Source organism: Mauremys reevesii, linkage group 4 (genome assembly GCF_016161935.1).
Source record: "Mauremys reevesii isolate NIE-2019 linkage group 4, ASM1616193v1, whole genome shotgun sequence".
Lineage (NCBI taxonomy): Eukaryota > Metazoa > Chordata > Testudines > Geoemydidae > Mauremys > Mauremys reevesii.
This window is the reverse complement of record NC_052626.1, coordinates 124,826,805-124,852,320: the sequence shown is the minus strand read 5'-3', so window position 1 is coordinate 124,852,320 and position 25,516 is coordinate 124,826,805. Positions and strand designations below refer to the sequence as shown.

The following is a 25,516-nucleotide window of genomic DNA, read 5'->3' as shown; positions in this document are numbered from 1 at the left end:
AAGCAAAACGCTTTTGCCTGGAGGGGGCGTGGGTTTTAGACCTTGGATGCTCGCCTCCAAACCCCAGCTTGTGGCTAATCCCATGCTGCTTCCTTGCCCCACGACACCCCATACCCTGTGCTAGGCCCAGAAAGCCCCAGGGCCAGTCAAAGGTTTGGGTCATATAAGCACCAGCAAGCCAGGATCCAAAACACCACCACCATTAGCTCTCTCGGAGCCACTGAATTCCTGGCCCATTACGGCAAACATAACACTGCTGCTGTCAAACTTGAAGCTCTCAAGCTGGAAAATACCCACAGGACTTCATTGCTCCCACAGCCCTTAAAGCATGGAGGGGCCACACCCAGGCCTATAAGTGCCCTATGGCTGAGGGTCCCACATCAAGTCCCACCGACCCCAACCCCGCTCTACAGAGGCCAGCAGCTCATCTGCCTCATTGTCCAGAGCAATTCACAGCAAGCCCTCCCCTCCCCCCCACCAACTCCAGAACAGTCTGAGACCAGGAGCATCTTAAAGAAAGCGCCATTTATTAGGAAAAAGTTATATCAAAAGCAGCAGGTTCCTTTTGAAGCCAGCGGGGTGAGTGGATCCAGGGGGAGCCTGGGGAAGCCCCGAAAAGCAGAGGCTCAAGCTAAAAAAACCTGCCAGCCTAGGGTTTGCTAAAGCAACTCTCAGCCTTTCTGCACTAAGGTGCTTGCTCCTCGGGCTGAGGCGTTTGGACACTGCCACTGTAGGGGCTCTCTGCTGTGCTCCCTCCCCAGTGTCCTAAAGCTGCCCCTGCCCCTCCCCAGCCTAAGAGAGGGCAGTGCTCCTGGGAGAGGGTTCCAGGCCGCAGCTGGGGAGCGCAGGGGCACACGAGTCAGGGCTTTGGTTCGGGCCCGTCACATTAAGAGCAGCTTTACGGTTCCATACAATGAAGGGAAGGATAAGAATGGGCAGGCTCCTGTGAGGGTGGGTGAGCAGGGTCTGGGACTTCCCGGCAGCCATCCCAGGTGCAGACAGGCCTCTAGGCAGAGAGCCCCAGCACTAAGGGCCAGAATTGCCAAGGGGCCTCCCTTGCTAAATGGGAGAGGGGTCCTGGCCAGGGGGGCTAGCATGGGAATGGTTGAGAACTGCCACCCTCCCATATGACACGCTGGGAGTAAGGGAGCTAAAGGGGCCATTGGCCTCTGACATCAAACCAGGGATGATGCAGACACTGCTCCCCCGGGACAGCTCCAGTGAGAGTGTCCAGGGGGAGAGACAGTGTGGTGCACGTGTGAATGGATGGGGTATGAAGCAGTGACAGGTTCTTGGCCAGATGCTTAGCAGTGCCAACCAAGGCAACCCCATGGATCTGGCCCAACAAACGCCACACCCTGCAGCAGACATCCTCCATAAGCTGCATGCCAGCAGCAGTTTGGCGGGGTGCACCGCACCCAGCCAACACACCTGAGCCCTGACATACAGGGAGATCTTCTAGTGGGGGAGGAGAGATCAGGCCTAATGGCCCCTCTGCTGAGGGATGGTTGTGTTGGGACCTTCTTCTGAGCTAGGAACTGAGCTGAGACAGCTCTTCCCTCAGCCAGCCAACACTGCTACCTATAGCTACCACTGTAGGAAGCCTGGGCTGGCTTTTAACTAGGGACCTACAGGGGCAACGCTGTAATGGCCCAAGCCTGGCCGCTGCTAGCAACGCTCTGCAGCTGGCTTTAGCAGCCGGGTGCGGGTTCCCTGGTTCAGTCTGTTGCAGGTACAGCACGTGTCATAGCACAGAGTAACTGGAGACGCCGAAGCATTGTCCAGGGACAGGGCAGCAAAGATCTCGTACCACCAATGTGGACAGCACTCATGGCTTTGATACATCATAGCTAGAACGGGTGGTGGGATGGGACAGCAGGACACAAGTCATCTTCAAAGCTTCTTCCTTCCCATCCACCAGTCAGAAGTACGAGACCCCCCAAAACCCCCAGTTCCATAAGAGGAAAGCAGGATGTGGGTCTCCAGGCAGGGTTGGTCTTATGGGATGGAGATGCTCAGAGCCAAGCCATGAAGGGATGCTGGAGGATTGCATAGGGCCAGGCTTTGATCATCACAGAAAGAGATTATCCCCAGGGAGTCTTGTAGTGTTACAGCTGAAAGAGACAAAGGGCATCATCAGGCTGGGCCAGAGGCTGCAGCAGAGAGAAAGGTGCTTTGAACGACCGTGATCAGTGTCTGCACTGAGCTTTAGCCCCGTCTAACAACACACCCAAACCACCATCACCGCGCTCCCTAGTCATGTTCAACTGCTGCCCAGCTCTTCCCCAACCCACGACACACCCAATTTCCCGCCCACCACATCATCTCTTCTCCTGCCTCCTTGTGACCCAGCCTCTATGCAAGTTCCCCTACTACCAGTTCCTCTTTGCTGCCCCTCCCATCACCCCCAGCGAGGCAGGCCAGCCTGTGCATTCAGACCTCTGCATTGTGGCTGTCAGGGGCGACTATGTATTTTGCTGCCCCAAGCACATCAGGCAGCCAGCCTATGGTCGCACATCTGTGGGAGGTCCGCCAGTAACGCGGATTCGGTGTACCTGCCGCCGAATTGCCACTGAAGTCACAGTGCTGCTGAAGGCGGCCTGACTGCTGCCCTCACAGCAACCAGCAGGCACCCCCCCCCTCCCCGCCGCTTGCCGCCCCAGGCACGCGCTTGGTGAGCTGGTGCCTGGAGCCGCCCCTGGTGGCCATTAAGGGACAGGTCCTGGCCCTTGCTTTGGCTACTTTGTGCTGGTCTGGTGGGAGATTCCAGCCACTGGCCCTCGGTACAATCCAGGCAGGCCACGTGAGCGAGCTTCATGCTCCCTCTGCTCTTACCCTGGTGTCACTGGAGGAGTCGTCAGGCCGCTTGGCCCAGAGGTTGCGCTTTGTCACGCTGTCGGTTCTCCCAGTGTCCTGCAGGGAGAGGAGGAACAGGCTGTGCAAGGGTTTGCTCTGGGCACAGACGACACTGCTCGGAACATTGCATCGGTCTAAAACGAAGATGGGGCCTGACCCAGAACCCTGGATCCAAACAGACCCAAGAGGTTCAGATCAGATCCGAACCTTTGGGTGCTGGGATTGGCAAATCCAGGCTATTACATTAGCAACATTGGAACTGCTCCAAACTAGGCTAACGGGCAGGAATTGGATGGTTGCAGGACAGTCACTTTACATAAGGCAGCTGTGAAACCCCTCCCAAAACACCCCCCATGTCTCCCCAGCAGGTGCAAAGCCATCAGCTTGGCAGGGAGGGGCATTTAGGGCAGGAGCAGGCATGGCTGCGACATTGGCAAACTCAGCTAGCCCCTGGCACTGCAATAAGAGATCAGCCCTTGGTGCCCCCGGCTCAGCTGATGGAGTCTGAGCAGAACGCAGCTTCATTGCAGCACAGACAGAAGCAGAGATCTTGGACCCAGATTCCCATCTGCAGGCAAACACCCATGTAAACACCGCTGCACCATTCCTATATATATTAGTAGCCACCCTGATCTGCAGAGACCAGCTGTCATCCATTCAAAAGCCCTGTGTGCTGCTCTGCCAGAGGGACCTCCCGCCAAGCTCCCCATTGCTATGGCCACAGGTCTCTGGCAGAGTCCCACTGCCAAGGGATGCCCAGGTAACCACTGCAGCACAAGGGTGGTGCATGGAAGAGCTAGTGTCTGCAGAAGTCCCTGTAGGGTTTGTGGGGATAATATATGGAGCAGCGAATCCCCAGTCCCCCTCCCCACCCAGGGGCGGCTCTAGACATTTTGCCGCCCCAAGCACGGTGGCATGCCGCGGGGGGCGCCCTGCTGGTCGCTGGGAGAGCGGCAGGCGGCTCCGGTGGACCTGTCCACTGGTCCCGCGGCTTTGGTGGACCGCCCGCAGGCATGCCTGCGGAAGGTCCACCGGAGCTGCCTGCCGCCCTCCCGGCGACCGGCAGGGCGCCCCCCGCTGCATGCTGCCCCAAGCATGCGCTTGGCATGCTGGGGCCTGGAGCCGCCCTTGTCCCCGCCCATGGCCTGTCTCGTCATGTGCAGATCCACCAACCCTGCAGACCCGCCAGCCCTGCAGAGGGATTTTCGCAAGGTCCCTGAGGAATTGTGGCTAGTCTGGTGTCCACAAGCTGCCTCCCAGCAAGGGCTTCACTGCATGTGAGCCTTTGTGATTAGGGCATTCAGTGTGGGGCCTGTTCACTGAAGACTGCCAGCACCCCCTTGGGGCGGGGGAGGGGGCAGAGGGAATAATTCTTTGCTGGAGTCTGGAGAAGCCAGGGCTCTTTGCTTGGGATTTTAGTGTAACCATGAGTTCCCGAAGGAGCCTCAAAATCCCACCAGGTGGGAAACTCTAAGGCAGGAGAAGTGGCTCGAATTGGAGCTGCTGAAGGGTGCAGAGGACTTAAATCCTGCTGGAACATAGCCCACGCTAGTCTACAAAGAGTTCCAGTCAGCAGGATCTGGCCCACTCTGCAATTGCCATCATGACCTGGCTGCTCCCCGATGCAGGGTCCCAAAGCACTAGCACTTTAGTGCAATACCCCAGCACAGCTGATACCTTGACTCTTTCATCCTTGCTGGGCTCCTGGGCCCTGCTTATCCACAGGTTGATGCGAGACGTCACCACGCCAGGGAGCCTCAAATTCTCCTGCCACAAAGCAGGACCAGAGTTAAGATTGCACGTTACCTACCACTGGAATGCAGCCATTCCTGGGGTGCAACACACTTCCAGCTTAGCACGAGCAGCAATGGTGACCATACCCCTCACTTCCTGTGCTAAACAAGAGCAACTCAGAGGGCAGGGCGCCACCTGCTGACCTGTGTGGAGCATTCCTACAGTGCACCATTTGAAAGGCGCCTCGGCCAGCTTTTTACCCGCCTTGCTGCAGGGGAGCCCTTGGCCATGCAGCCAGCCTGGGGAGCTGCAAAGGAAATGCGCACCTGCCACATGGGGTCCCAGCCAGCAGCCGCTAGGAGGAGGATCCACCAGGGCATGCAGCACCCAGCCTCTGCCTGGCAGGTGCCACTGAGCTGAGGGACCAGCTGTGTCAGTTCTGCACCCTGAGGATTCCTCCACCTTGAGTCTCCCCCACCATCTGCCCAGTGCCCCCTACCTGAAGATGGGGGTGGGGTTTGCAAATGGTGGGACTCACGGGGGTCCCTCCCCCCAGCCCATGCTCAGTCCCACCTCAGCCCTCACCTTTCTGACAGGGGCTGGATCAGCTTTGCCAGGGGCATTGGCCTCGAAGATGCTGCGCTTGCTGGCCACACCCTCCAAGGACGGGAGGAAGCCTCTTGGCATGGTCACAGGTGACTTCACCTCGGATCGCTAGGAGCAGAGAGACAGGACCCATTTGTGTTAGAACCCTAGATTCATGTAGGGGGCCTGGCCTGGCCGTGCCAAGGCTGACACCCTCCCCCTCCCCCCACCACTCCTCATGGGTCTCTCAGTGCTCGAATGAAGGGCAGCCCAGTTTCTCATCCCAGCCCCCTGTCATTTTCCCCTCCCCTCTTACCACATCACCTGCCTGGGGGAGGAACTGGGAGTGGCCCTACTCCTTCTGTGTGAAGGGCTGAGGCGGGTCCCTACTCCCCTTTGGCTAGGCAGGTTCTTCCCCAGCTCCTGCCCTCAGATCTTGTGACAGACTCTCCCTGACTCCCTGTTGCTTCCCCTTCTCCCCAGGTCATACACTGCACAACCATGCAGAGCTCAGAAGCCACCCATTTCCACCTAGAGACCACAGAACTAGCTGGGCATTCACAAGGCCTGCAGGCCCGGCCCTCTCCGGCTAAGGGTCCCCTCCCCCATTACCTCGGGGATCCATTTACCTGCACAGCTGAGGTGTATTTCTCCAGTTTCTCCTCAAGCCTGACGCTATTGGCTGGAAGTCTCACACTGGCACTGGGGAGGGGGAAGGGATAGAAAAGAGCAGAGTGAAATCCCCCAACATCCTTCATGCCATGGCAACATCTGCCTAGTGACAGGCAGGGTTGGGGGAGGTCTATTTGGCACCAGGAGAGCTGGGTTCTACTCCATTCAGGCTCTTATACCATGGTACCAAGTGCCTATTCCCAGCTCTTCACTGGGAGACATGATGCAATGCCATTTCCCTCTCTGCCTCAGTTTCTCCCTCATAAAATGGGGATAAAATATTTTAGCTTCACGTATCATATTACTACACTAAAGCCAGTTAAGTAGTTTAAGATGTCAGACATAGCCCGTTACCAAATCTGAGCACATCTTTGATGGATCCATCCTCACAAGCTGCCCTGGGGAGGCATGGCACCTCTATCATCCTCACACTGTACAGCTCCTGAACTGAGGCCACAGTGGAACAATGGGAATTAGACACCTAAATACCTTTGAGGATCTTGCCCAAGATTATGCAGAAAATCTAGGGGCAGAGCATGGAACTGAACTTGGGTCAACAAAGTCCCAGGCAAGCGCCCTACACATGGTGCCATCCTATGCCCAAAGAGATAGAAAGCAGATGTAGGCTGTAATAGTACTTTACCTATCAGGGAACATCATGAGACACAGATTTGCCAGACTCCAGTCTCTGGCTGTTCATGACCCAAACTCAGAACCCTACCCCTGCTCTGTCCTCAAACCCAGAGACCCGGCTTCAACCTTCATCAGATCCAGAACACGGATGACCAGGGTCAAGAGACACCATCGCAACAATTGCTTCTTCCGGGATTCTCTGGGTCCCCCAGGGATAATGAAGGCCCTGTACCAGTTACTCTTCACATTGTGTTGTGGCTCCCATTCCCTCCAGCTGGGGAGGGAATTGTGACCCCCACCCCACCCCACCCCCTGGTGATCAGTGAGAGAACTTCTCCATTACATTTATGTACTCATTGCACAGGTGTAATTAGTACAGTCACAAAACGGTGGTGAATGCACATTGTCAAACAGCAACGTACGCACATGACAACTTTGGCTCATACCATCCAATTCAAATATCTCCATCTCTCTCCCAGTTGTTTGGAGACCACTTCCCTGGCTCCCCAGCCTCTTACTGCCCCAGTATCCTCTCTCTGCTCAGCTAAGCTGCATGTCAGCTCCCTGACACACCAGCCTCTCTGCCCAGCCAGCTGTTTCCACCCCAGGAGTCATTTATGGGGCTGAAATGAGGCAAAAATCTGGAATTCTTTGGGTGTTTCCTTGATAGAGAAGGTTTGATCTTGGGTTTGTTTCACTGGAAGAGAAATAGACTTCACGTTTGTCTGGTTCCCTTCTGTTCATCAGGGAGCAGATTTTCAGTCACTGTTTTCAGAGGAAGCTCTTCTGCTCTCCTCCCCCACCCCTTTTTTTGCATTGTCCTCAGTGCAGGACTTTCCCTCACTGATATTCAGTATTTGATAAAGTCAAGGGACCCCAATTCTGATCTCACATCAGTTTTATTCCAGTAGAGACCCACTGAGGATGGAGCTTCTCCTGATTTACAGTAGGGTGAGATAGGAGAACTGAGCCCAGAGAGGAGAGACTTTACTAAAAGGAGTCTCCTGCTTTGGTCAGTTTCAACCCAAGAAGTTCAAATATGAATCCACTTCTGGAAGGAGCACAGTGGAGGTGTCACCACTAGAGCCAAGTGCTCAGCACATTTGCTATTTGCCTAATACTATTTCCCATTCTCTGGCACTGCACAGACTATGAGCCCGGATTTTGGTGCCATGGAAGCCAATGGGAGCTTTGCCAGCCACTTCCATGGGAGCAGGACCAGGTCACCATAGATAACCACTCCAGTGAAGCCAAATGACAACACACCACACAATGATGCACTGAGGGCAGGTCTCCTGCAAGGGGAAGGTGACACTCCCAAATTCCACAAGAGGTCTTTGACTCTGGCCAGGCCCTGCCACACAGAGGTGCTGGGGTAAACTTGGCATAGGGTTGAAATGCCAAGGTGCAGTCTGGGCCTGGTTAGTAGGAAGCACTAATAGGGGTCTGATCAGTAGGGCTACAGTATAAGCCAATAGCCAGACAATATAATAGGAGGACTCGGACAGACAAAATATGCTATCTGGATCTTCTCACCAGGGCCATCCAAACACCCCTCCTCGTGTACAACAGTGAGGCCTAATGAACAAAGAGGTGCAGGGAGGAGATCTGACTTCTATTTCAGGAGTAAGAACAATCACTAGATTTGCTGTGCAACTCCAGGGGAGTGAGGATACCCATCTTCAGAGGTGGTGTACTAGGATTAATTCATTAAAGTTTAGGGCATGCTTTGAGATCTTTGGATGGCCGCTGGTGGAGGAACGTCAGAGTGATTAGCAGCTTCGTGACATTACCAGAAATACAAGTAAAACCCACTGACCTTCTGGTTAATGCATTTTCTTCCTTGTCTTTTCTTGAGATCACCTGGAAATGCAAGCAAAGGAGATGAGATGTGGAACAATGGGAGGGCATGAGACGGGCTGGGAGAAGGCCCCCTTCCCAGGGCTGGGAAGGTTCACACAGCCCTGCTCATCCCCATGTCTCCCAGAGTTCAGACATTCACCCTGGCACAGAGCAATGTTTGGTAGCTTCTCTGAGCCATGTGAGCAATCTGGACCCCAGAACCCCTTCTGCTTCAGATCCTAACCGGGACCATGGCGCACCTGGGGGGGGAGGGGGGGCTGGAGAGGGGAGAGAAGAGAGTGTTTCAAACATGACAGAAAAGTTCCCATCATCATCAGACTTCAGGAAAGGTTTGGTCCGAGTGAGAATGGGTCAGTTCCAATCACTTTGGAACCTGGTCCCCTCCCCTTGGGGCTGGCTAAGGTACGGTAGAACCCTGGACCAAGAACATGTTCGGTTTCCACTCTGCGCCAAAGATTCTCTCAGTCTATTCCCTCCTCCACAGCCCATGCATATCTCCATCCCTCTGGCCTCACCATTTCTCTTTCCTTCCTCCCCCTGCCCTCAAATGTCCTCTTTTTCTTCCTTCACTGCACACACCCCCCCCCTCCCGACCAGCATACCTCATCCTCCTGCCCCCGCAATTCCAAAGAACAAGGACTTAATGGCCAGACATCCTGATGGACAGGTGGCACCTCTCCATCCTGTGCCAAAGGCCATCCCTGCAGAAACTGCTCTAAAACCTGCTTGGCAACAGCACCCAGACTCTGTTCCAACAGATACAGTTCTAGCTACTCTCCTTCTGGATCCAGGCAATCCATCCGTATGAAAACCCTTCCCCGGCAGGACTGATACCAGCACATACACTGGACATTTTTCAGCACAGAACAACTGCCCCCTGCTCAATTCCGCAGAGCCAAACTGCCCTATAGCATCACTAGCTACTCAACTTGGGAAGTCCTGGGGTCAGTACAGCATGTGCTGCAGGAAATGCCCATATCTGGGACAGCATGAGCCAGGAGAGGAAAGGATTACAATCCTTCATCTCCCAAAGTCTGCAAAGATCACTGCTTCGGAGGGGTGTGACCCTGCAAGTCCCTCAGTGCCAACTGGCAGAGGGCCCACCATGCTATAACTTACGTCAGGCCTGGCTCGCTCATTGCCTCAACATGTTTCTAAAACTTGTGTTAATTGAGGACAGGCTTGTCCCCCCCACCCAAAAAAATAAATCAGTGAGTGATGCGTGTACAGGTTTTGAACAAAGAGTTACAGATGTGTTCTAGAAACAGGTTCTTAAAGGTGTTTGCGAGACAGAGCCTAGACCCAGCCTGCTCTAGACAAAAGAATGGGTATTTACCTGTCTGTCCAGCTGGGTCACAGGCCTGGTCTACACTACGCGTTTAAACCGAATTTAGCAGCGTTAAACCGATTTAACCCTGCACCCGTCCACACAATGAGGCCCTTTATATCGATATAAAGGGCTCTTTAAACCGATTTCTGTACTCCTCCTCGATGAGGAGTAGCACTGAAATCGGTATTGCCATGTAGGATTAGGGTTAGCGTGGCCACAAATCGACGGTATTGGCCTCCGGGCGGTATCCCACATTGCACCATTGTGACCGCTCTGGAAAGCCATCTGAACTTGGATGCACTGGCCAGGTAGACAGGAAAAGCCCCGCAAACTTTTGAATTTCATTTCCTGTTTGCCCAGAGTGGAGCTCTGATCAGCACGGGTGGCGATGCAGTCCCAAATCCAAAAAGAGCTCCAGCATGGACTGTACGGGAGATACTGGATCTGATTGCTGTATGGGGAGACAAATCTGTTCTATCAGAGCTCCGTTACAGAAGATGAAATGACAAAGCATTTGAAAAAATCTCCAGGCTATGATAGACAGAGGCCACAGCAGGGACTCAGCACAGTGCTGCGTGAGAAGCGTAACGGAAAGCCAAAGAATCAAATGGACACTCATGGAGGGAAGGAGGGGGTACTGAGGACTCCAGCTATCCCATAGTCCCCGCAGTCGCCAAAAAACATTTGCATTCTTGGCTGAGCGCCAAATGCCTGAAGGGTCAAAAACATTTTCCCGGGTGTTTCAGGGTGTATGTTGTCAATTCACACCCTCCCCCCCCCCCAAAGAAAAGGGAAAAAATCATTTCTCGCCTTTTTTCAATGTCACCCTATGTCTACTGCATGCTGCTGGTAGATGGGGTGCTGCAGCGCTGAACACCAGCATCCCCTTCCTGGTAGCAGATGGTACAATATGACTGCTATCCATCATCATCATCAGCCTGAGTGTGCTCCTGGCTGGCCTCGGTGAGGTCGGCCGGGGCGCCTGGGTAAAAATGGGAATGACTCCTGGTCATTCCCGGCAGATGGTACAGAAGGCTTGGTAACGGTCCTCATCATAGCAACTGGGGGCTGAGCTCCATTAGCCCCCCCCCCCCTTTCATGTCTAAAGAAAAGATTCTGTACTGCCTGGACTATCATAGCAACGGGAGGGTGCGCTCTCTCCCCCCTCACCCTTTAATGTCCTGCCTGGACTATCATAGCAGCTGGAGGCTGCCTCCCCCTCATTTTCATCTCACTAAAAAAGTCAGTGTTTCTTATTCCTGCATTCTTTATTACTTCATCACACTGCCACGGTAGCCCAGGAGGGTTGGGGGAAGAGGGAAGCAACGGGTGGGGTTGTTGCAGGGGCACCCCCTAGAATGGCATGCAGCTCTTCATTTCTGTGGGATCTCTGGGGCTCTGACATGGAGCGGCTGTGCTCTCTGGTTCTCTAGTACACTTGCCCCATATTCTAGGCAAGACTGACTATTTTTAGACAAAAACATAAAGAAGGGAATGACCCAGGGAGTCATTGCCATTTTTGTCCATGCGCCCACGGCCAACCTCAGCGAGGCCAGCCAGGAGCACCCATATCAGCAGCAGACGGTACAAAAGGATTGATAACCGTCATCGCCAATTTCCAAATGCAAACGGTGCAAAATGACTGATAACCATCATCTCATTGCCAATTTGCATGGTAATCGTCTCTGCTACCTTGCAAAGGCAAATGAATGCTGCTGTGTAGCACTGCAGTACCGCGTCTGTCAGCAGCATCCAGTACACATACGGTGACAGTGACAAAAGGCAAAACAGGCTGCATGGTTGCCATGCTATGGCGCTGCCAGGGCAATCCAGGTGAAAGGGCACGAAATTATTGTCTGCCGTTGCTTTCACGTAAGAAGGATTGAGTGACAACAGTTACCCAGAATCACCCGTGACACTGTTTTTGCCCCATCATGCATTGGGACCTCAACCCAGAATTCCAATGGACGGGGGAGACTGCTGGAACTATGGGATAGCTACCCACAGTGCAACGCTCCGGAAATCGATGCTAGCCTCGGTACATGGACGCACACTGCCGAATTAATGTGCTTAGCGTGGCTGCATGCACTCGACTTTATACAATCTGTTTTAAAAACCTGGTTTCTGTAAAATCGGAATAATCCCGTAGTATAGACATACCCACAGGCAGAGGCCAATGAAAGGACAGTTACATATAAGGTAAACAAAGCTATCAAGCAGGGAAGAGGACTGTTTAACAGTCATGCCTGAGGACAGAATCTGCATCCAAGGAATCTTTCCTAGCTCAAGACAGAGACAATGGATTTGGGGTAACAGAACTATAATGTCTTTCTGCTCCCCTTAGCTATCACTTAAGGCAGTGGTTCTCAACCAGGGGTCTGGGGCCCCCTGAGGGCAGCCACTAGCAGGTTTCAGGGGGGTTCAACAACCAGGGCCAGTGTTAGTCTTGTTGGGGCCCAGGACAAAACCCCAAAACCCCACTGTGTGTGGGGGGGGGGGGGGGGGGCGGAAGCTCAGGGCCCTGCCACCTGGGCTGAAGCCGAAGCCTGGAGCAACAGCTTCACTGGGGCCCCTGTGGCATGGGGCCCAGGCAACTGCCCTGCTTGCTACCCCTCACACCAGCCCTGGCTTTTATGTGCGGAAAAAACAGTTGTTGTAGCAAGGGTGGGCTGTGGACTTTTTAATAGGGTATTGGTGGGGGCCTCTGAAAGAAAGAGGTTGAGGATGCCTGACTTAGGGGGTACATAAGGGTACAGCACCCTCTGGGCCTATAAAAGTTGGAGCCTCTAATCTGGAGAGCTCAGGATAATGGAAACTGAAGGCACGTAAGGACATTGCTTGGCCAAAGATTGTAACTTGCTAACATTGAATTGCAGTCACTAGAAAGCGTGCTTTGTGGTGTTTATAACCATGGTGGTCTTTTATTCTTGCTTAATATCACTTAAATCTCTTTGTTGATAAGCTTTTTCTTAGTTTTACTATGAGCCATCTCAGTGCTGTTATACGAAGGTGAAGAGAAGCTAAGATAACACAGACTGGTGTGAGCTCGGTGTCTTTGGAGGCAGCGAACTTGATTCCTGTGAGTATCCAGGAAGAGGCACTGGACATGGCAGGGCAGCATCTGGGGAACCCGAGGGCTGGGATTCACTGTTACCTACAAGGCAATGTTTAGACTGGCTGAGTCTTGAAGTGTTTGCTAGCCAGGCAGAGAGGCTGGTGGGGCAGGGAGCAGACCCACAGCTTAGGAGCAGCAAAGCTCACACTTGCCCAGACTGAGGGGCAGCACAGCAGCTGCTGGGTCTGGGGGTCCTGAGCAGAATTCCGCAATGCGAAGACTGAAGGCATAGGACAGACAAGTCGAGCAGCTGGCATGCTGCGCTCATAGACCTTTGGGGCCACACTCATTGGAGCTGCAGCAGGGAAGAACATGGCCTGCACTGCAAGGCCCTTTTGGGGAACCTGAGGCAGAGCCATGACCAGTGATCTGGCTGGGCACTGCCCTTTGCAGAGACTGGCAGCGCCTCTGTGGTCCACGGGACCAAGCGCTTCAATTCCAGCTTCTCCAAACTCCCATGGTCCCCTGGATCCTTGTGATGGGGCTTCCCGAGTCTCAGATGCAGAACACACGCACCTCTGCATCTCCAGTAAATGCCACAAGGAGGAGGAGATCTGGGAATAACCTGAGCCCAGCTGGAGCAGATTCTAAGTAATAATGGGAAGGAGAAGACCTGGACTGGATTTTTGCACCCATAGGGACTGGGCTTTAGAAAGGAAAATAATCTGAGCAGGACTGCAGCACCCACATGCAAGGGCCTCTGCCTCCTATGCTCTAGCCACCTGGACTCTAGGTGCAGCCTCAAAAGGAGAAAAACCTGGGATTGGATCTCTGTGCCCGCTGGAATGGACTCTGCAAGCCCCCAAGCCTTCAGAGAACTGAGCAAACTATTCCTGCTGAGGACAGCTGGAGGAAGCCTCTCCCATACAGCTAGAATAAACCCGGCTTCTGCTGCCTGAAGGGCCACTTTTCCCTGCCCATTTCAGCACTCACCCGGAAAGAGACCGTCCTGGGGCTGATGCGTTTGAACGAGCTGCAGTAGGTGACCTGAGTGGGGGAAGCAACCGAGGAGCCTCCGGGTCTGTCCTGGGTGGAGGGTGACCCTGCTGTTTCCTGAGCCCGGGGGGGGTTCCGTGCTGTATCCTGAGGGAGGAACACACCCACACACATCAGTCGAGAGCCAGCAGGAAGGTTTCCGGCCGTGGCTATGAGAGCCGGGAGCAACGCTTGGGGGTGCAGCACATCCACCAAGCACCTGAACAGCCCAGCCCAGCCCGCAGGAACCCCGACTGGATGGGCCAAACCCCAAGCTCCTCCCTATGCCCAATCATCACTGAGGCCAATGGGAGGGCTCAAGGTTTGGCTCAATGATAAAATAGTGCCAGTACCCGCTTCCCCTCTAGAGGCAGAGTTCTAGAGTTGGGGAAGCAACCCCCCTCCCCCATCTCTTTTGGCAGCACTGCTCTTTCCAGGCACAAGTGCAGGATCCAAGTCCGGATTTTTAAATGAACGTGTTCCTGGCTCTTTGCTGTTTAGCGTTGGAGCCTTTGGGTCGCACCCAGTTCACGTTCTCAAACTTTTCTCCAGAAGGTTTGACGCCAGCTCCTTTTTAAACAGGAACCAGGATACTCACAAGGCAGGTCCTCAGAGATACCTTGCTGCCATTGAGGTTCTGTGGCTTTTAGGGGAAAAACCCCAAGTGTCGTGAGACGGCTGGTAAAGCGCCACGAACATGCCTCTCACCTGCTGGCTGGAGGGACGAGTAACTGGGGAGTCTGGTTTCTGTTCTATGCGGCTTCCTCCCCTTGAGAAAACTTTCACCTCCAGGTGACTACGGTCTTTCTGCTCCCGAGCTGATCCCTGGGGCTGGCCTCCCGTCACCTCTGGCTCCTGCGGGGGCTTGTCAGCTATCAGGTCCTTCTCATCCTGAGCCAACCGCTGATGCTGTTCTCCTACCAGGACCTTCTGCTCCAGAGCCAACTCCGGACATTGTTCTGCCTTTGGGCCCGTCGGCTCTTGGGCCAGCCCCTGGTGCTGTTCCCCTGCCAGGGCTTTGCCATCCCGAGCTGACCCCCGACACGGGGCTGCCTCCAGGCGGCCTGCTCCCATGTCTGGCTCCCTGCAGTTCTCTGGCTGCTCCTTCTCCTTTCTGAGGTTTTCTGAGCTCTCCACCTGCCACCTCTGCCTCCTGATCTCTTGCGGTCTCAGCACCACCGTGAGCTTCTCCTCTTCGGTCGTGGCTGCCGCTGGTGGCTCTGCTTCCTTGAGCCGCCGTAGCCTGCAGCGACAGACAGAGGGCACTGACACCCTTGGACATCCAGGGGCACTGGCAGGCTGCTTGTTAGACAGCAAGTGAATCCAGCCCAGCTGAGAGAGGCCAGATTAACACCTACAGAGCCCCCCCATTTTATCCCAGTGCACCCTGCACATATGGTTACCCCTCTTTGAATCCCTATTCTGCAGGCATAGGTTGTCCTATACAGCTGATGGAGCCCCCACAATGCTCTGCTGCTATGTCCCAGATCAGCCTCCATCCCTCAGCCCTGGGAGCACTGAGCTAGCACCATGGGGAGGCAGAGCCACTTGCTCTACTCTCCTGGGAACAGCATCCAGAGCGGCCTTAGCTTGCTCTGAAGAGGGCAGGATCCTGCCCTTCGTCTTAGGCAACAGGCGAGGAAGAAGGGTGTTTGGAGAGCAGGTGGAGGAAGGTATTTATACCAGTGGATTCAAATTAAAATATAGGGATTAAGATTTTCAGAAGAGTCCAGAGCAGTTTGGATGGGTAATTTCAATGGAATGTGTGTCTCTAATTTCCCCTGGACTGCTTTGAAGATCTTAGCCTTCAGCTTTGTATCATAAGCTACAGTGATTAATCATTCTATTGCATCGGTCCTCCGCAGCTCCCAACAGGATCGGCAAAGTAGCATATTGCTATCCCCATTTTACACTTGGGGAAACTGAGGCACGGGGGGAGTGATTTGCCCAAGGTCACATAATGACTTGGTGGCAGAGTCAGGAACAGAAACCAAGAGTCCTGACACCCAGTCTCCTACTCTAGCCACTAAACCCTTCTGGTTCTCAGAGCCATGAATTGAGCCTGGATTTAACTGCCCCACAGCCCTGATCCAAAACCCATTTAATGGGAGGACTCCCACTGAGATGTGGACTTTGGCTCCGGCCCAGCAGAGCAAGACAAGCCGGGTGGGTGTGCAGCATTCCAGGCCATGCCGGCACTACAGTCCCAGGTAACAACCTTTCTTCTCTCCCACTTCTCCACTGCCTACTTGTTGGTATCCTGCACAGGGGAAAGGGCTTCATCCTCCGCGTCGGTGGTGGAGCTCAGGTTGCGGTCTCTCCGCCGGCGTTCTCTCGCTTGTTCCTCCTCATCCTCCAGAGTCCTCTGCCTGGCCAGGCTGCTTGGAAAGGAGACAAGGGTGTACCAGAGACAAGGGAAGTGAGGTCATCTTATATTGGACCCATTTCTGCTGGTGAGAGAGACAAAGCATTCTGCAAGCTCTGATGGGTAGGGTTTCTATGGGTAGGGCTTACCATCCTAGGGTTAGGGTTTCTATGGGTAGGGCACTTGGAGCTAGGGTTAGGGTTCCTATGGGTAGGGCTTCCCGGTCAAACTTGTCTCTCTCACTAGTAGAAGTGGGTCCAGTAAAAGATTCCCCACCTTGCCACTAATATCCTGGGACCGACATGGCTACAACAACACTGCATACAAGAACATGCTAGTCAGATACGAGTGGGCTGGGTCACTGTAGGAGCGTACCAACCAGGGGACCTCTCTCTGAGCTTGCAGAGTGCAAGTGAGCACCCCAGGGGTCAAGGAGGAGCTGTACAGCAGGGTGCAATTGGCCAGTGGCACAGCATCCCAGTCAGATACATGGCGGTGTCCCGCCCCAGTGGGTATCGGCTGGGGGAGGATGGAAAACAGGAGCAGAAATACAAACTGGATTACATAGATCTAATCATGTGTGCTGTGTAATCCTGACACCTACACAGGAACAGGCTACTGTAAACATTGGGAAATACCAAAATTAAGCGCTTGACTTTGAACGACAGTGTTCCTTTAATGTAGAGAAGTTACATTAAGATCTTTAAGTCTGATATAAGCAAACCAGAAGTTCCATCACATGGTACCATACGATCCCCCAATTTGCATCATCAGCAAGGTTAGAACTCTGGTATCTGGGCTTCCAGTCCAAGGTCTGCAGGGGAACCTGCTCTGGTGGGCACAGACTCTTTCCCTGGCATCACACCTGCTTCTAGCAAAAATCCCTCCCTATCTCTCTCCCTCCCTGCCGACCCCACATCCCCATCTGTCTTGCAAGTCTCTGCTCCTCACTCCTCCACATTTCAGGAAGGAAACTTGTTGCTTCTCCTAGGAACCAGCAGGGAGGGACATTGTGAGCACAGGAGACAGATTCCCTGGTCTCAGATCCTGCACCTGGTACTTTTTGTAGTCCTTGACAGTCAATTGCAGGACCAGTCCTGCTCAATACCTGGGCTGATGCATGCTCAGTAGCAGATGGAGCATACTCGGTCCAGACAGTATTTTTGGAGACCAACACTGCTCACTAGAGGTTTGTTAAACTGGGATGTTTTTAAGACTCAAAACTTGGCCAAGTTTGGGTGGATTTTCACAGGAAGAGCAACACCTATAACCCTGGCATAGAGGCCAACTCCCTGCCAAAATTTCAAGGCCCTGCTCCAACCATGTTGGTGCTAGAGCTTCTTAATGGAAGAGTTCTAAGATTTATTTATTAAAAAAAAAGAAAAAAACGGGCAAAATGTATTCTCTTCCCTCCCTGCACTGTCTCAGAAATGACTGAACCCTTTTCCCTTAAACTTACGAAAACAAAAATTCAGACAAAAGGTAGACTCCTGGGATGAAAAATTTTAGTCTGAATGGCTGAACTTTGGTGTAAAAAAAAAAAAAAAAGTTACAAGCAACTGAAAAACAAGCTCTTCTAATGGAAGGTGTCAGGCAACCATCATTACCAGGTCTGCCTGGAATTAGAGGTCATTAGTATTCCATCATCTCACCACCCTCCCCCCCGCCCAAACACAACTGAAAAATGGCTTTCCAATCAAAGTGATTTTTTTTTTTTAAGCACTAAAAAAATCCTTTTGGTAAAAGATTCAGTTTTTAAGCACAAACTGTAGTTTTCTCAATAAAAAAGTTTAAGAAAAAATTAAAGCTTTTGACACCAAGAAAAACAGTTTTTATTCCCCCCCATCCCACATAAGTTTTGAAATTTTCCACCAAAAATAATTGGCATATTTTTTCAGCCTTCTCTCACACACACTCACTCGGTCCCACACTGTGCTGCAAATAATGCTGGAGATCATTAAAACAAAGAATTTTAAAAATCAAATTGGTTTTCCACCACAGATACTGTTTGTTGACTTTTTGCACGACTCAGCGCAGGGCTCATCTACACAGAAAAGTTATATTAGTATAACCTGAGGTTTGAATTTAAACCAAGAGAACTTCTCACATGGACACTCTAATTCTTGTATAAGAGGGTCATTATTCAGGCTGTGTCTACACTGCCAAGTTTTGTTGTTCACAGATGCTTAAAGAAGGCCCCCCCAAGACAAAAGTTTGCTGCAGCACAGGGCAGTGTAAACGTCTTGTTGTCCGCAGGATCACTCTCCTGTTGAGAACGCGAACCCTGCTTGTGGGGGTGGAAGTATTTTATCAGCAAAAGTGCCAAACAGTGTTTACACTGCCCAACTTTTAGCAACATGGTCGTGTTGCTAAAAGCTGCGTAGTGTAGACAAAGCCTCTGTTTGGTTTATGTTACTTTGGAAGTGATTTAAACTGACAAAGCCACTCCTATTCCAGAATAGGAGCGGCCACGGAGGGAGTTATAGCAGTATAATGCAATCAGTTTAAGTAATACCAATATAATTATACCAGTTTATAACAGGTAGAACTTCCCCCACACAGATAAGCCCTCAAATGATGAAATCACAAGTCAGTTTCATTTTTGCTTATAATCAATTTCCTTCTTTACAGATCTCAGACATTTTAATAGTGTAGGCCACATCTTGATTCATCAGCTGATACGCTTCCCACCTCTCCTGCCATTCACCATTGTGTAATGGCCTAATGGAAACTAGGGGTATGGCTACACTTACAAATCTGCAGCGCTGGTCGTCCAGCTGTGCAGGGCCAGCGCTGGTGTGTGGCCGCATTTGCAGTGCTGTTGGGAGTGATGCATTATGGGCAGCTATCCCAGCATTCAAGTGGCAGCAACGGTGCTTTTCAAAAGAGGGGGGTGGGGTGGGGCGTAGTGTGACAGGGAGCGGGGGGGAGAGAGAGGGGATTTTTGGAGCCAACACTGTGTGTTAGTTTCCTGACTTGAAAAATCAGAACATGTCCCCGATCCCTTACTCTTAACTGCAAACAGCCTGCAGCCAACACAACTCCCTTTCTCCCCTCTGCCCCCCCCGCTGTTTCTGTCAAGCAAACACTCACTCCCTGCCTGCCTCATTATCTCATTTGATTGTTCACAGATTGATCACAGCAAACAGGAGCTGTGTTTGTAGATAAACAGCTCCGGGATCAACCAGCCACGAGCTGCAAAACAAACAAAGAGAGGCTGCATAACAAAACAAAGAGTAATTTATAAAAGCATTCTGGGATACATCTTTATACCCTGGAGGCCAATCACAGCGCTGGTGTGTGGCCACACTTGATGACCAGCGCTGCAGCACCAGCGCTGGAATCCTTATTCCCCATGCTGAGTGAGGTGTACGGCCAGCGCTGCAGCCAGGGAGTTGCAGCGCTGGAAGTGCCCTGCAGGTGTGGCAACTTACTAATTGCAGCGCTGGTGGAGGCTTTCCAGCGCTGCAACTCGCCAGTGTAGCCATACCCTAGGCATTTAAGTGGCAAGGTGGTATGGGTGTATTTTTGTCTGCCTTTAAATGCAATGCAGTTGCAAGAAACAAGCAGGAGAGGCCAACATCAGGTGACCAGACAGCTCTCTACAGACCACCAGCAATCTACAGACCACAGCTGGAGTACCCTGGCCTGCCCTCTTCAATTCTTTTGCATTTCACAGCACTGCAGTGTTTTGGGCTGCAACCTCTTCCTGGGAATATGCTTTTTTATATATATATATATATATAAACACACACACAAAAGTGAGGAAGTGTTTCCACTAGATTGTATTTTAAAAGGGAAGATAGTAAGACCATGGGAATGGCGTGTGGTTAATGGTTTAGTACAAGCTTGGTTTTTGCAGACTCTAAACTTGGGGGGGCCCCACATTTTACATTTAAAACATTCAAGTGGAAGTGGGCTCAATCCTGATCCCATTGGAGTCAATGGGATCAGAAACAGGCCTAGCCTAGCATTAATGCCATTGCAAACCCTGGGAGTTGTAGCTGTCACACTGTCCAGGTTAACAATTGCTGTGGCAGCACTATACCTTTACACATTTCCTCTCTGCCCAACTCCCCATTCCTAGGCTGCAAGGTGTGGGAAGGGGAAGGGGAAGGCTAGAATGACAGGGTGAGGAGAAAAGCAGAAGCAGAGAGCCAGTGGGCTGGGAGGGGAGAAGAGTGTTTAAGAAGCTACAAGTCTCAGCCACTGAGCTTGCAAACCTGACTTTCTAGGTAGAAAGTTACCTGCCCTCCCTTGGAAAAAGAAGGAGGAGAAATGGCACCAGAATTCGAGGCAAGGAACTGAATGAGCTTGTTACTGTAGCATGCATGAGTCATGCACCCTTCCCTTTGTTTTTTTTCCTATTGCAAAAAGATGGCCCCACCCTCTTTTACAATAACCCAAGTCTGAAAGATACAATGTTCACTAGACATTGACACCAAACTACAGTGATTCATAGCCAGATTTAATCTACCGACATTCACTCCTGTAGCCCTTGCACTTTGGAAGCAAGTTGACCCTCCTGCCTCACCATCCTTAATTAAAAGAAAAAGACAGCTGGCTACTGTGTAATCCTTCTGATGGTACTTTGCATGTCTTTGAATTACTGCACACACAGCTAGGTTTCCAGACTGCATTTTGGGCCTGATCCCAATCCCATGGAGATTACTGGGCTTTAGATCATAGAATATCAGGGTTGGAAGGGACCTCAGGAGATCATCTAGTCCAAACCCCTGCTCAAAGTAGGGCCAATCTCCAATTAGGGATATAATGCAAAAATCTGGTTGATCTAAATGGCCCCTTCAAGAATTGAACTCACAACCCTGGGTTTAGCAGGCCAATGATCAAACCACTGAGCTATCACCCCTCCCCCCCTTTGTGCTCATAATCAATCAATCAGTTGCTTAGATGTGCAAAATTGTGCTCTACTGCACAGGATGTTATAGTCATTGTACTGACCTTCAGTTGCACATTTAGGTCCTGCAAGCATTTATGCACCTGCTAAACTTGACTAGTATTGACTTGACATTGTTGCCAAGTAGACAGAGTGCCAGCATGGGACTCAGAAGATCTAGATTCTATTCCCAGCTCTGCCACTAGCTTTTGGGTGACCTTGGGCAAGGTCACCTTCCTTTGCCTCAGTTTCCCCACCTTTAAAATGGGGATACTACTACTGACCTCCTTTGTAAAGCACTTGGAGATCTATGATAGAGCTAGGTATTAGTAGTAGTTGCAGCTGTGATCAACTTAAGCATGTGCATAAGCTTTTGCAGGATTGGAGCCTTAACTAGAAGGCTCTTAGAAAGAAATCCACCCCTCTGTAGAGAGCCAGACACAGATCTATGGTGCACTTATAGACCTGCCTAAGCTCATATTAGAGCTGGTTGAAAGTTTTTGCATGAAAAGTTTGTCCAAGATTTTTTTTTTTTTTAAACTGAATGTTACCATTTTTTTCTTCCCAAGATGCTCACCCCCACCCCACAAGTTTACTTAATCATATTTTAGAAATTGTTTTCAAAAGTCTCTCTTGTACCAAAGCCTTCATTCGGGGTTTTTGGTAAGACTCAAAAGAAATTTAAATATAAACATTGATGATTTTATTAATAAGTTATTTTGGTAGAACTATAGTGGACAATTTCACACACAAGAGAGACTTCAAATGGGTCAGTTTCAAACCCTGCCAAGTGGAAATAATTTTGAAATGTTGATTTTTGTGAAGCTGGTTTCCCAGTTATTGACAAGTTTCTGATGGATTATTTAAGTGGGGTGTGGGGCTTTTCCTGGTCCTTTGCACATCACCCTTTATTGATGAAAATAAGCTAGTTGTATTTTGTATGCCTTTTAACCCCACAGAGCCAAAGTGGCTGTTGATGAGTGAGCTGTATTCTGTTCTAGCTCATGCATCGTCAAGAGAATTATTCACTATAGCTGATTAAATAATCCACAATGGACTACACTAGTCAATGTATCTTCTATCCCCCCCCCCCCATCCCATTTTAAGAATCTCCAAATTATTCATTATCAGAAAGATTTTTTGCAAATTTCTGCCATGAATAATTCTTAGTCCACAGATACAATTTGCAAACAGGTCAACACATGGGTCATTTTTGGTAGTTACATGTCATCCAGTGAGGGAACAGAAACAATTCTGCCGGCTTTGTGACACTAAGCTGCTTAGAGTAAATTGTATATTGGATACTAGTCACAGGTGTGTCTTTTGTCTGCATCCCCCATTTTTTTTTTTCTGAGCAGTTTCAGGAGGGCATCTCTTCCTTTGTATGTTCAGCACCTACCATAACAAGGCCCCCCCATCATGACTAGTGTCTTGGGCACTACTACAATTAAAATTATTTACATATTTATTCATGTATATTGATGGAATGACTCAGCAGAAGCCAGACAGCTGAAGCCAGCACAGGCTTTTCCGGCAGGGATAATGTTTATAACCAGAAATCAAAAGATTAGTTACCATGAGAACTACAGAAAGATTCCTCAGCATGGGATTCACACTAGTTCTATGGCCCTTGGGGGTAGAATCTTCCCCCAAAGCATCCTCCCAAGCCACCAGTCTATAGCCCTTTCCCCTTGGTGATCACTGGGGCTAAAGGAGTGGGAAGCAGAGACCCCCTTATTCAGTGGGGCCAGGTACCCTGACACAGGGAGCCACTTCAGTGTGTGACTGTTTCTGTTCCCTAATTGGGTGTTTAGTGTAACTAGCCATCATGGGAACAATCAAAGATTTTACAGTCACATGAGCAATTCAAAGTGAATCATTGATTTCAAGACCAGAAGGGCTCATTATGCTCATGTGTGATGCAGGAGGTCAAGCCTCATCCATCAAGCCCCAAACTTCTATTTGAAATGTGGTTTTCCCCTCCCAATAATACATCCACTCCTGCAGCACTATTATCCCCATTATACAGATGGGAAATGGAGGCACAGAGCAACTAAGAGGCAGATTTGTAGGGGTATTTACCTGCCTAACTCCCATTAAAATCAATGACATTTCCATGGGTGTTGGGTGCCTAAATACCTTTACAAATCCAAGACACAAGATGGGGGAGGCAAGATCTTTTGTTGGACCAGTTCTGTTGGTGAAAGAGACCAGCTTTCCAGCATACACAGAGCTCTGTCATTGTTTTGAGTTGTGTTGTGTTAGTATCTAGAAGCCTCAACACCAAGATCCCAGCCCCAGGGTGCTGCACAGACAGAGCCAATACAGCCTGCTCCCACTTACACCTTTGTGAGTGGAGACCCTGCATGAGCACTCAGGAGAGTGGCTCCGCTCTGCAATGTGAGGATGAGCCTGTGGGAAGTTAGAAACCCAGCGGCATGTAGACAGAGCAGATTAAAGCCAGGGTGGCTGGGATGCAATGAACACAGGACTCCTTTACAGTTTGTTCAGGAGTCACTTTCCAGAGCAAAACTGCCCCATTCAGCTTTGCTGCACAACTCACTTCTCAGGGGGTCCCTCTCCCCCCCTTCAGCTACTGCTCATAGGGGGGGCTGGAACAATTTCTAAGGGGGGTGTGTGGCTGAGAGCCATTGAACCAAACTGCAAACCCTGGATAGAATGGAAACCACTTCATATCAGGGGGTACCACCCCCCCAGCACCCCTAGTTCCAGCATCACCTGTGGCTACTTGTCCTTTTGAAGCTTGACAGCCACCCAGGCTCTGCAGGGCTGGTTTTGTCCTCCCCAACCTGAAGTCACCCAAGCTGCTATCCTTGCCTGCAACTGCACATAGCTCCTTTTGCATCCCCACCTGTCCCGAGCTAACAGCCTTCCTTTCCCCTGAGCCCACCCTGCCTCACCCCCCCTGGAGGGGCCAGGAAGCGTTAACCATTAAACCACAGCACCTACCTAGAGAGCGCAGACCAGTTCTTCCTGTTGAAAGACATCCCGGCTCCCCCTGACTTTCAAAGAAGTGGGGGAACTTCCCCAGACATCAAGACAGGTTCAAACCCCACTCTGCAGAGATCCCTAGAGCCAGCAAGACGCAGATTTGAGGCTCCCGGAGGAACTGGAAAGGGGACTCGGACTCCTACACTTTCCCTCCTGCTTTACTTCCCTATGCACCTTTACCCTGCCTGCAGCCCATTTACTGCCGGGGTGTGTCACATGGTCTCTTATCTACCTTGACAGGCTGTAATTTGTCTATTAGCAGCACCTTACAAAAGGCACCCTGCGCGGGCGTGACCCAGCTTCTGGCCGAGCAAACCACTCTTGGCTGGCCACTTGGTCTGGGTTCAGCCCCCCGCGCTCGGTGTACCAGCCCTCCAAGTTGCCCCGGTTTTCAGGGGCGACTCCCTGCTCAGAAGCCTGTTCTACCAGCCTCTTGCTTTCTGTTCTCAATTCCCTCTCTCGATTGAGTGCGTAGGAAAGGTGGAATTCCCTCCAGGTGAGTGGGAGGAGGCATAGTCAATCAGTCACCTGGCTCCCCTCCCATTTAACCAGGACAGGCAGCCTCCACCGCAGGGGCTTTCAGAAGATGCAGTTAAAGAGACTCCCATCACCTGAAATCTAGTCAGTTTCAAAAGCTGAGCTCAGATCCCTTGTAGGGGCTGCCCATGTGTGTGGTTTAACAATCACATCTTCCTATTATTTAGGGGGGTTGCTTGTATAAAAAAAACCACAGGAACTAACTCAGCAGCTATGCAGGAGAAGCAGTGGATACACCAGTTGCAGGCAAGGCTAGCAGCTTGGGTGACTTTACCCAACCTGTCAGGATTTGACTTTATTAATGGTCCACTCAAACCAGTATCCTGTCTTTGACAGTGGCCAGTAGGAGCTGCTTCAGGGGGATACTCAAGGAACCCCAGTCTTGGACAGTTATGGACTAACCAACCCCCGAGGGAAATTGTTTCCCCCTCACAGGCAGATAGGTGCCTAAATAACTCTGCATCTGGGCCTAACTCCCTTTGGGAATTTCCAAAGAGCTCAGCTTCCACTTTGACAGTTGAATAAAATGGCCACATTTTGAAAAGTACCAAGTCTCCCATTGCTCTCCATGGGGGTGGGGCATGTTCTCTATTGTTCTCAGTATGAGTGTGGAGAGCCTCAGTGGATGCTGGTCTCTACTGAAAATCCGGCCCTCTGTGGTTGATTTATTCCCAGAGGCATCAGGGTTTACATTACTTACATATTTGTATCCCGTCTACAATAACTTGCACTTGTTATCCATATCCATGTCTATTCTCTTTGGAATCCTCCTGGCCTCAGTGGCATCTTGTGGCAGTGAGTCCCACAGGTTAACTGTGCATTGAGGGGGAAAGTAAATATAATCAATAAAAGTAAATAAATATTTCAATCCCTTTCAAATCTGCAGCTTCTGGATTATCAGAGCCAAACTATCTAAGTCCCTTGGGTTTGCAATCAGGGTGC

At 51.1% G+C, this 25,516-nt stretch overlaps 1 protein-coding gene across 2 annotated transcripts; it reads right to left on the bottom strand.

Annotated features, from left to right (window-relative positions):
- Positions 1-506: 506 nt before the first annotated feature.
- LAD1 (ladinin 1) lies at positions 507-24,541 on the bottom strand. 2 transcript variants are annotated; one of them, XM_039537685.1, is made up of 10 exons: positions 23,996-24,541; positions 16,013-16,144; positions 14,472-15,006; positions 13,722-13,871; positions 8,300-8,343; positions 5,805-5,877; positions 5,176-5,304; positions 4,534-4,623; positions 2,836-2,913; positions 507-2,114 (listed from the first exon to the last, which is right to left on the bottom strand). In XM_039537685.1, exons 1-10 carry the CDS (start codon positions 24,031-24,033, stop codon positions 2,109-2,111), a joined length of 1,275 nt encoding a protein of 424 aa, XP_039393619.1. In that variant the 5' UTR covers positions 24,034-24,541; the 3' UTR covers positions 507-2,108. The 2 variants fall into 2 exon arrangements, with proteins under 2 accessions (XP_039393619.1, XP_039393620.1); XM_039537686.1 differs by having other exon boundaries at positions 16,013-16,141; positions 23,996-24,539.
- Positions 24,542-25,516: the final 975 nt, after the last annotated feature.

Bases quoted from the DNA above. Each gene is read 5' to 3' on its own strand.
- LAD1 (XM_039537685.1), bottom strand. From the start codon at position 24,033: ATGTCTTTCAACAGGAAGAACTGGTCTGCGCTCTCTAG. The intron at 16,145-23,995 runs GTAGGTGCTGTG...CTCCTTTCCAAG, and splicing joins AACTGGTCTGCGCTCTCTAG to CAGCCTGGCCAGGCAGAGGA. The intron at 15,007-16,012 runs GTAGGCAGTGGA...CTGTCGCTGCAG, and splicing joins CCTGTGCAGGATACCAACAA to GCTACGGCGGCTCAAGGAAG.